The following is a 12,237-nucleotide window of genomic DNA, read 5'->3' as shown; positions in this document are numbered from 1 at the left end:
GGTTCATGCCTGTTGGCAAGTCACAATACTCAGAGAACCCCTTTATTTAGCGTTAATATGAATCGCATTCTTGTATTGCATAAATGCACCAGTTTCTTTTATCTGTCTATCTTTTATTTCACACATCACACTTTTAGTCATTTCCATCTTGTAGTCAATGTTTGCGTCAATCACGTATTTTCTCTCACACCGATGATAATGCGAATATTTGCTATTTAAAGCAAGTTTCGACAAATATATAATAAATATTGATATTGCGTCTTATCATTTACATTTTAGTACTATTATTTGTACATATACGGGACTCTGACTTTCAAATCCCAGCCTCCTCCTAGGCAGTTTGTGGGCTCCGAAATGTATTTCCAGACATTAGAAAATGGGCTTGTCAAAAACTGTGTTTTGATTGTCGCCGATTTCAAGACGACGAGATGATAACTGTTTATAATGCAAATCGTAAGATTTCGTTCACAATATGTTTGAAAATAAAAGTCATGTATTGTTTACGTGATAATTCCAGGAGATCCAAACATGCCTGCTGTTAAATTAAACTGACAAAAGAAAGTGTTCTCAAATCATTGTCGAAAGACGGCTTGTTGAAGATTGTTTTTTTTTTAAAGGCATGTTGCTGTTAATTAAATGGATAAAACAAGTGTTCTCCAATCACTCGATTGTATAAATAAATCATCACAAAATGTAAAGTTTTCACAACTGTTGATGTAGTTAAATAGATGGGTCTGTTGGCCTATAAAGGAAGAAAAAATACAAATAAACAAAGAAACAAAGGAAACTTGGCCAAGATTCCAAAAACTAAACTATTTCAAAGAAAAATAACCAGTACGTTGCTACGAAACGTGCATAAATGATCCAGTCCTTGTTGCCTAATGAGCATCGTTAGCTAGAGTGAGCCACATAAAATGATCCGACGTTCTGCGTCCCTGCAGAAAATACCATAAAACTGCTTAAAGCAAACAACGGGACAGCAGATCTCTTTGACAGCGACTTGAATGACGAAAGTGCTAGTGAAAATGTAATAGCACGTGGTAGCAAAACTAAGCATGTGAGTTGTGAGTTATTGTCCCACTACACTACTCGTGTGAGTGGACGCAACTTTATTGTCATACTGGATGGACTCCTTAGTTTGCATCATGAAAGATGAACTTTACGTGGAAATGCTAATAAATCAAAATAATATATTAAAACGTGATTATATGACGTTAACACAGTTTTCTTTTTGGTTATCTTTGTGTGTGTGGGGCTGGGTCTTTTACCTTCACATCTCTCTCTCTCTCTCTCTCTCTCTCAAATGTAACTATTTTCAAAACCATTGTTTACATATGTTTCGCTGTTTGTCAGCATACGTTTATATATCTGTTATTGTTCTTCTACCTGTATTTGCATTCTAATAATTTCCGTTTCGTCGCCTACATATCTGTCTATCTGAATTATTTACATACGATACACTATTTTGATTATTTTAGTTATCGGCAAATGGTTTTCAGGTGCAAACAACAATAACAGAGAAAGTCATTTATTTCTAAAATAAATATAATGTGATTTCCCTAAAATCATTTTGTTTTACTTTAGTTGTGATACTATTTAGTCATGTTTTGAGACTAACCCAAATCTTCCAAGGGCGAGTTTCAATGTCCAGTCAGTTTGCCCTGGACAGACCTACTTTTATAAAATTTTAAAGCCCAAAAGATAGTATTCATACGCTATCAGGATTACAGCTGACTCTGCTGTGATCATTTTGGATTTGTAAAATCAGGTCATCAGAAGATACAAAGAGATAGTTCTCAAATTACCGGATACATTTATGTCTACCAGAAAGTTTTCATCTCAGCCGTCTTTAAATCATCTTTGCCCAGTATTAGCAAGGAAAAAGAATTTCAAGTGAGTAAAGATGCAAAACACGTTGGAAGAACTATAACATAATTTTGTACATGCTTCCGGTTACTCATGAAGTAAAAATAGTTATTGTACAAAACCAAAATACAGTCGTTTTAATTATTTCATTTCATATCGATGCATTGTCAGATATATTGTTTTAATAAAATAACCTACAAGATCACAGTAGGAATTTCAAAGAAATGTAAAATATGGAAGCTTTAAACGTCATTTGTATTGCATAATATGGCACCAAGAATGCCTGCAGTCAAGCAGTATTTAAAATGACCAGTTACACACCAGCATACAATATCCATAGCCATGTCAACGTACGGTGAACTAATGCTAGCGGTAACCCACAGTCAAATGAATTGTAGACGTCAAAACGACGGAGAAAAACAATGTCATTTGTCTTTACTACGTTACATTGTACTGCGTGTTTCTTCTGGCATAGGTTCATCCTCCGACGTTGACAGTTTAGATGTTTTGGTATGGAGGGTGCGAATTACCTTCCTCGGTCGATAGATTCAGGGGTGACACTGAAGGATCCATCTTCTCTATATCCAGTCTGGATGAAAATAAATAAATGGACAAGTGTAGTTAATAAATATACATATACATAAACCGAAAACATTAATAATGTCAATTTAACATACAATTATATACGTACATATATATGTACGTGGGTGCAGGTGTGTGTGTGTGTGTGTGTGTGTGTGTGTGTGTGTGTGCTAAGATAAAATAATATTCAATAATGTAGCTTGCAATAGATATCGGTCATGGTTGGAACAATCTTCAAACATCCTACCAACTGATGATTCAAACATTATTTGTATAAACTTGAAGCAATAAAAAAAGAAATATTTCATATTCTGTTTAACAGTCTGGGCATGTGTCACAGTTTTTACTTGACCAGTGTAATTTTAACATATTTTGGACTGCCGGACAGTGGATTTTTTCTTGCCCTGTAGATACGGACTTCCGACCAGAGACACAGCAGAGACTGGTTTGTTATAGATGTCTCTGTTCCGCCATATCGTCGTTGGAGTTTTTGAAACGTAAAAATGATAGAATCAGAGTGAGAAATGACCGTTACATGCTTTGATAAACTATTGTCTATTTAAGATAACTATTTAATCAACAAGACGACGATCCAGTTAAACCATTATTATTTAGAAATATGGCGGTAGTGTGACAAAATTCACAGACAGTGGTTAAAATGTGCTGAAAAGTGACTCTTGTTAATTACAACAAAAGCCATGCCAATATTATTTTTGATCAAGTAATGTTGTAAAGCCAATTGAAAACAAAGATCTGAGTAGTGGAATCACTTCATTAAAAGCAAATAGACTTTATAGCTGGAAGAGAATTATAATTAAAGGACTTTCTAGAGCGCAAAGGCTCTCCTTGGAAAGCCTGGCTATCGGAAAGGAGAAAATTGACTAACAAACATATATTTTATGTATTCTAACGCTGTTTAGTTCACTCAATAAACCAACGAAGACAGACATACTGAACTGTTTTCTGGACAGCCATAACTTGGATCCCATTGTCGATATCAGTAGGTATCAATCCACTTGGTAAAACTTAATGATCATAGGCTCCAGGTGAGAATTAAACACTATGTCGGAACGTGAGTATCGTACATACATTAATATTGCAATTAGTATATGCATACATACATACATAGATACATACATACATACATACATACATACATACAGCACTGTATGTGTGATTACGCTTACCTTACAGAAGGCTTTACACGTTGCATTATGTGGTACAACCAAGCATTATATACTGTACTACTATGTGACTACATTCCCAATGTACTATGTTCGTGACTTCACATGAAACATCGGTTAATGCTTGAGAAGACAAATTAAGCATTATGAAATTATTACCTGTTTCTTTTATTCTGGTTTCTTCTGTTAATCAACCGTGACAAATAACTGATATCTCTTACCTGCCATTAAAATCATTCAGTTAATTGTAATGACCAAGTCTGAGTCTACTGATTAGAGTCAGGTCCATGAAGATCAAATATTACACATAATTGTTAACCCCTCTCTGTTGACAGACAATATCAGCAATAAATGTATTTAGGTAATGTCTGGCCAACACACACACACACACACACACACACACACACACTCGCACGCACGCACATACACACACATGCATATATATATATATATATATATATATATATATATATATATATATATATATATATATATATATATATATATATATATATATATATATATATATATATATATATATATATATATATATATATATATATATATATATGCATGTGTGTGTGTATGTTCGTGCGTGCATGTGTGTGTGTGCGTGTATGTCTCTGTGTGTGTTATCGTAAATTCAGGCACAGCAAAGTATGGTTTAATTTTTGCTCTTTTGTTCGTACCCAGATACAAGGTTCTTTATATTACATTGTATACATTTTGCTCTATTTGAAGTGTGATATACATATCACAAAAATCGACTGGCAGCAACCCAACAAATCTGTATATGTTAAACCAGTTTAATAGTCACGGAATTCATTCCAAATACCCTTCCACCCTTTAAAAAATACATTTTGAAAATAATCAATTCTGTAAACGCTGGAAATGTGTCATCTTAGTTATATCTTTTTAACAACCCATGTGACAAGGTGCTATAAAAATAATGATGGCACAGAAGGCTTGAAAAGGAATGGAACTGAAAGTGCACATGAGTTAAAATGGTTGCTTTCGTTGAACAAACAAAAATGATTTCACGAGATTTTAACAGCAACGTTCACTGACTACAAGTGTGGAAAGACTAAGAATGGAGTTTTACTTTGTTGTGATTGACGTAACATAGTACTCGTAACAGGGGATGGGATGCATGATAGGTGGGTGGGAGTTAGGGAATCGAAAGGAACTGTGCGCAATGTAAACAAATTAAATGACTCGGTAAGAGGGATTAATTACAGTTCACAAGTGTTGTTCACCTGAAACAATTGTGAAGCGGAGAAAAATTTTGTGAGGGGTTGGGGTGGGGGTTGTGGTAAAAAACATACTATACAGTATATTTATGTACTTTTTACAATACAGAATTTACACATACAATGTAAACGTAAGACAACACTGCCATAGAAAGAAGCTTGAGTTCTGTTTCGAAAGATTCGATTAACTCTGAATACGATAGACCTATCAGTAATCTCAGCATTATTGGGAAACAATGCGAGTTCATGAAACCACGACTTGGAAACAATTTGAAGAAACCCATGGGAAGTTCCAACCGATAGCATTCGCAACGTGTGTATTTGAAACCAGGTATAGAATATCAAAATGGTGGGTAACAAGCAATTTTACCTGCACTGAGGTATTTTGGTGACACCCCTTTGAAAATTACAAGCATGTGTCCAGCAAAACAGTGAGCTTTGAAATAAATGCATGGATAATCTTAATACAATGGACGAATAAGAAACTACCCAGTGATGAGCTGCGTACATTGTTGAAACTCAGCGAAAATGCATTTATTAGAATGCTTTAGTGTGTGTAATTTGAAGAACTCGGTAGAATACGTTCTTTATAAGGCACAGACAGGCAAACAAATATATTCTTAGTGGAGGCGAAACTACAAAGGTATCTTTTCCTACCTCTGAATTTTTGTTCTAGAGACACTTTCTGCAATCATTCAAGCCAAAACAAATTGAAATTTACAATTACCCTTCAAAATCAGGTTTTTAACAGACGCTCAATGAAGGATGCGTATTTCAATAAAAAATGTAAAATATATATGTACACGAAACATGACATCATATCATCACTAGAATACCATATCGTGACACTCATCTCATCACTAGAATGCCATATCGTGACACTCATCTCATCACTAGAATGCCGTATCGTGACACTCATCTCATCACTAGAATGCCATATCGTGACACTCATCTCATCAATCAAACAAATAACTTGTCTGAAATATGAAAAGCATCATTCTGACCGAACAAAGAATACTGGTGCTGTGTATTTTGTGTGTTTTTTTGTGTTTAATTTTGCTTTTAATTTTTTGCCATGCCCTTGTATGGTGCAGATATCAAGGTCTGTAGGACAGTAAACGACTGCCATATTCAGTACTGATTCTAAGAAATACAACTATTGTGTTTTGGGAATTTAGATAATTTTATGTTATGTTCATGTGGTCACCCTGCATGATGCACACTTTTCTGAAGATAATTTTATGTCATGTTTATGTAGTCACCCTGCATGCTGTACACTTTTCTGAAGATCATTTTATGTTATGTTTATGTAGTCACCCTGCATGCTGTACACTTTTCTGAAGATCATTTTATGTCATGTTTATGTAGTCACCCTGCATGCTGTACACTTTTCTGAAGATCATTTTATGTCATGTTTATGTAGTCACCCTGCATGCTGTACACTTTTCTGAAGATCATTTTATGTCATGTTTATGTAGTCACCCTGCATGCTGTACACTTTTCTGAAGATCATTTTATGTTATGTTTATGTAGTCACCCTGCATGCTGTACACTTTTCTGAAGATCATTTTATGTCATGTTTATGTGGTCACCCTGCATGCTGCACACTTTCTTGTAGATACTTTTATGTCAAGTTTATGTAGTCACCCTGCATTCTGCACGCTTTCTTGAAGATACTTTTATGTCATGTTCATGTGGTCATTCAGTTTATTCCTCTTGATCTCTGGTATTGATGAAAAGGCTTTCAAACTAGACGTCGATTCCATGCCATACTACGAGTATATGGATCTCTGGTATCGTTGAAGAGGCTTTCAAACTATACGCCGATTCCATGCCATACTATGAGTACATGGATCTCTGGTATCGTTGAAGAGGCTTTCAAACTAGACGCCGATTCCATGCCATACTACGAGTACATGGATCTCTGGTATCGTTGAAGAGGCTTTCAAACTAGACGCCGATTCCATGCCATACTATGAGTACATGAATGAGGTGGTTTTCTACTTCGAACACTCATGTAAAGTATCGTCGTCGACGGGGGAAGTTGGCCACTTTGGCTCTTGGTTCTTCCATTCAATCAAAGAAATAAACGCGATGCACCAGTAGTTGGCATCGCTAGCACTACCAATCTCGCGGAGGGAAGATATGGACAACTTTACGACTTTATGTCGACGGTCTTCAACAAGACACGAGGAAATTGAAAACAGTGTTCCTGCTGAATGTTTTTGGTGGTCTGTTACGTGCTAGGCTTGCTGTTTCCCATTGCATCCTATGATCATACAGACAAACGAACCTGTTGACATTCCTCCTTGCAAATGGCTCATCATTCCCAAGCCTAACTTCATAACTGTTTTCCAGTTTCTCTAACATTATCACTTTAATAATAAATATTTTCCCATTCATAGTTCATACAGCTGGTTTTATAACTTGCTAAATATTTCACGCATAATAATCGTGTAATAACATTGAGTATGTATGTATGTATGTATGTATGTATGTATGTATGTATGTATGTATGCATGCATGCATGCATGCATGCATGTATGTATGTATGTTATTTACTAGGCTTAGTCTTTCTCTCTGCCTGCACTTCAGTGTCGATTAACACAAAGGATTTAGCATTGTTGAAATCTTAATAGCACGTATGTTTAGACACTGAGATTCACACAGAAACTGCATGCACGTATCATTTATATTCAATGATGCACCCCCTTTTTTAAATGTCATTTATAATAGCGCAAACATCATTTCAAAAATTCTTTACACTCAGTTGTCTTTCTTAGAATAATAGAAACTGTACTCACCTGTGAGTAAAATGTCTCCAGCTACATCATGTAGTAAGACTTGGAACGCCGATCGCCTTTAATTTATTTTCGTGCAGTCGGAACAAATGGCATTAGTAAAGGTAGGAATAACCGATAAGCTCGTTGAAATTCTAATCTCGCTGGTACAAGTAAACCCGAAAATATTTGAATCCTTGATAAGTATTACAAGCTCAAGTTTACATATCCGTGTAGAACATGATAATACTGCTCACATGTATATCTCAGGGACCAATACAGCTGGTAGACTTTAATTTCATTCTACCCGTATGGAGCTGTACTCATTTACCAACATAAAGAGAAACAGTCGACCCGAAACATTTCCATAGAACGTTCATTGTATGTACAGCTTGTAAGAAGCGACAGAACAAAACAGTCTATGTCTATTGTATGTACCGATTTCGCTGTTTTTGTGGCTGTTAATGAATCTCTTAAAATTGATCATTTAAATTTGTTAAAAGACAGGTCTTTAGTAATTTCCATTGATCATTTTACACTTTTTATTTCCATTAATGCATACGTACAATGTACGATTTGCGGGGCATCTGTGCATGTATACGCCACGTACAAAAGGAATACATAAGTGCGGCCAACTCAAATATTATTTTTCCTTGGGCTGATAAAATCTTGTACGAAACTAAAAAAAAAAAATCAATATCCAATCAAGGCCATTATACATATCATACCAACGCTTAAATTGATACATTATGTGCTTAAAGAGATTTCTCATGAATGTCAGACATACGTGGAACTAATACACGTATGTACCGGTTTTGGAATAGATTTTGTGATGATAGATTTTACAACTGTTTCAATGATAAATATTACCCGAATATGCTATATATGCTCTGTGTTTTGTCCAGCTTTCACGAAGCGTTTTATTTTGTGCGTTTTTTCTATTTTTAATTTATTATTTAAAAATGTAGAACTGACAATCTTACTTGGAAAACTATCCGCTAATGTTCTTAGTGGACCATAACTCGGTGAGAGCGATATTCTTCAGGCGTGGTTTGTGCCGACTTACGAAAACCTGACCACTAGTTGATAGTTGTATCGTATATTTAATTCTCATCTTTTTTTTTTAAAGTGTGATGGGGAAGATAGACATTTTTTTAAAAAGAAAAACATTTACTATAACATTAATAGGAGTTACTTTAAAAAGAGTACAGATCAATAGGTAATAAATGAATACACAACCTGCTGACAAGGTAATTTTAGTGTAAATGTATATGATATACAAAACATTAGTTATTGCGATATGTACAACACAGTGTAAAGAGGAGAGGAGAGGTATGCATTAGAACATGTGAGTTAAGATTGACAAAGCTAGGTAATTTAAGCAACCCATGTCTGCCGTTTTCCATGGAAGCATTAATGACATGATATAAGAAAACACTCTGGTTGGGAAAAAGATCACGTTTTCCGGTAGTGCATGTTGCCTTTAGGATAAAAAGTTTCGCGTAACCATCTGCTCAGAGCTTGACGGCGCTGGTGAGAACAAAATTGGATTATCTCCCATAGCGAATATTATCAATATAGGTATAACGGTACAAATTGTACAAGCCCAGGTGGACGGAGCTCAAGGTGCAGGAACATTATATTCAGAAATAAACAACAACACTAGCTATGAATGGTGCATTATGTAAGAGTTGTACTTTCTGTTAGGCTTAAAAAAGTTGAGCCTCTTGGCAACATGTGAGATTAGGTTAATTCATATCTAGATCATATTTTTTATTTTTTATGTTTTAAAATGTGGTACACATGGTTGAAAATATGTATGTTGTGACTAGATAACTCTTACCCCTGTCTAGTTCAAGTAGAGTTATCTCTCTTAAATGCAACGGAGTACCTGGTTTTGTCCTTCATATATGAACAATCTAACATTGTTCTCTATGACAGTATGTAACATGCATGCTGAGGTAGGATAGAAAGTATATTTATTTCACAAAACATTAGCAATGAGGTCTATTGAAAAACAATTGGTACCGTGATACCTTTAAATGCATCCTGTTTCTATAGCCCGCAAGACTCACGTCATTCATTTTTACTATATTGTCTACTTTTCTGTCTCAGTACTGAACTCTTCCGTGTGTCCAAGTCATAATAAATCATAAGTTAATTTAATTTTAAAGATCAAACTCAAAAGGAAGTTCTTATACGTTAGAGGCTGAAAGGAAAATAAAGTGACGTGTCCTGGTCACATGCCACACTTGCGTACCCATACCAATGCCAGATTCCTCATGTGCACTGTCCCCTACAACACACACACACACACACACACACACACACTTTCCCTTAATACCAAAAATGCTTAAATCTAATCCAATGATCACAACAAAAATAAAAAAGTAAAATAAAATGGGAAAAATGCTACAAAAGACCTAGAAGTAACAGTTGTGACCTGAATCTCGCATAATAAGCTAGTATTATATTTTTAAAACAAACAAACAAACAAACAAACAAAACTTTCCGCCTCAGAGCTACTCCGTTTGGCTGCCCTGGTGTATCTACCAATTGAAATAATGGTTTTCTTTCCTCTTATTCGTGTCTGTTTGAAAGAGCACGCGTTTCCAGGATGGCAGCACTAGAATTATGAAATGAGCGAGCGAGCGAGCGAGAGAGAGAGAGAGAGAGAGAGAGAGAAGCTTGAAATTGTATATCCGTTCCAATCATTTTGAAGTTAACATTTTAAATTGACACTACTCTCAATCAAAGTCTTTTCATTAAACACATCTCATATTACGAATGCTGCCAGACTTAATAAAACGGGCTAACATTTTGCTACAAATACACTAATACTCCCCACACGAAACGAACACTTGAGTAAAAGTATACTAATTCTCCCCATACAAAACCACTAACACTTAAGTAAAAGTATACTAATTCTCCCCATACAAAACCACTAACACTTAAGTAAAAGTATTCTAATCTTCCCCATACAAAACCACTAACACTTAAGTAAAAGTATACTAATTCTCCCCATACAAAACCACTAACACTTAAGTAAAAGTATTCTAATTTTCCCCATACAAAACCACTAACACTTAAGTAAAAGTATACTAATTATACCCATATAAAACAAACACTTAAGTAAAAGTATACTAATTCTCCCCATACAAAACCACTAACACTTAAGTAAAAGTATTCTAATTTTCCCCATACAAAACCACTAACACTTAAGTAAAAGTATACTAATTCTCCCCATACAAAACCACTAACACTTAAGTAAACGTATTCTAATTCTCCCCATACAAAACCACTAACACTTAAGTAAAAGTATTCTAATTCTCCTCATACAAAACCACTAACACTTAAGTAAAAATATTCTAATTCTCCCCATACAAAACCACTAACACTTAAGTAAAAGTATTTTAATTCTCCTCATACAAAACCACTAACACTTAAGTAAAAATATTCTAATTCTCCCCATACAAAACCACTAACACTTAAGTAAAAGTATTCTAATTCTCTCTATACAAAACCACTAACACTGTAAAAGTATTCTAATTCTCTCTATGCAAAATGACTAACACTCAGCTAAATGTATACTAATTCTCCCCATATAAAACAAAAACTTAAGTAAAAGTATACTAATTTTCCCCATGCAAAACGAACACGTATGTAAACGTATAATAATTATTTTCATACAAAATGAACTAACACTTAATGAAAGTATATGTATACTAATTCTCACCATACCTTGTTCATTACTATGCCTGGAGAATACAGCACACACGTTTTTTTTAAAAATCGGAACCATACTGGTTCTTCTACAAGACAATAAGCTTTATATAAACTTTAATGTTTGTTCACGTGTTTGAACGAGCCTCGCTTTTACGTTGAAGACGGTCATATTTGGGTCTATTCAATCTCCAAGGTTGCCGACTTGATATAGTGTAGATCAGACTTTGTTCGATTTGACAAAGTTTAGATCAGACGTTGTTCGACTTGATAAAATGTAGATCAGACATTGTTAGACTTGATAAAGTGTAGATCAGGCATTGTTCGACTTGATAAAGTGTAGATCAGTTATTGTTAGACTTGATATAGTGTAGATCAGACATTATTCGGCTTGAAAAAGTGTAGATGAGACATTGTTCAACATCGTAAAGCGTAGACCACACTGCTTAAAGTAACGTCTATTTTATAATGTATGCAAGTTTGTCTAGTTTGAATAATAATAATAATAATAATAATAATAAAAATAAACAATAATAGAAAAACAGATTTATGCGTTTAATCTAAAACACTTTAAATGCTACAAAACGTTAAGTCTCTTAAAATTTGTATAGTAGTGTCAGAAATTAGCAAAGTGCATTGGTAGGCGAGATGAATAGCGATATGTTTGCAATTACGGGAACTCAGCTGGTTATCAGTCCACAAAAACAGCCAAAACGACTAACACTTATGGTTTGTTGCACATATTCAATACCATTCTTGCACGATGTTGTCATAGAAATATATTGAACAAAATACATTTTTTTTTGTTACATTTAGTTTGCTAATAAGTCGTATGTAATACAGAACTTAAAG

The 12,237-nt window shown here is 34.6% G+C and overlaps 1 protein-coding gene across 1 annotated transcript in view; it reads right to left on the bottom strand.

The window, feature by feature from the left end:
• The window catches only part of LOC149794365 (uncharacterized), a 51,660-nt gene extending 43,781 nt beyond the window's left edge, over positions 1–7,879 (bottom strand). Inside the window, exons 1-2 of the mRNA XM_089968536.1 lie at positions 7,687–7,879; positions 2,397–2,455 (exon numbers count right to left, since the gene is read on the bottom strand). Of these exons, the coding sequence (XP_089824662.1) occupies positions 2,397–2,439 (43 nt within the window). The 5' untranslated portion in view covers positions 2,440–2,455; positions 7,687–7,879. The remainder of the gene's footprint in view (positions 1–2,396; positions 2,456–7,686) is intronic.
• Between the last annotated feature and the right edge of the window lie 4,358 nt (positions 7,880–12,237).

The sequence above is a fragment of the Sinohyriopsis cumingii genome, chromosome 8 (assembly GCF_028554795.1).
Source record: "Sinohyriopsis cumingii isolate HCF-2022 chromosome 8, ASM2855479v2, whole genome shotgun sequence".
Taxonomy (NCBI): domain Eukaryota; kingdom Metazoa; phylum Mollusca; class Bivalvia; order Unionida; family Unionidae; genus Sinohyriopsis; species Sinohyriopsis cumingii.
Note: the sequence above shows the minus strand (reverse complement) of the source record. Positions and strands in the feature narration are given on the sequence as shown.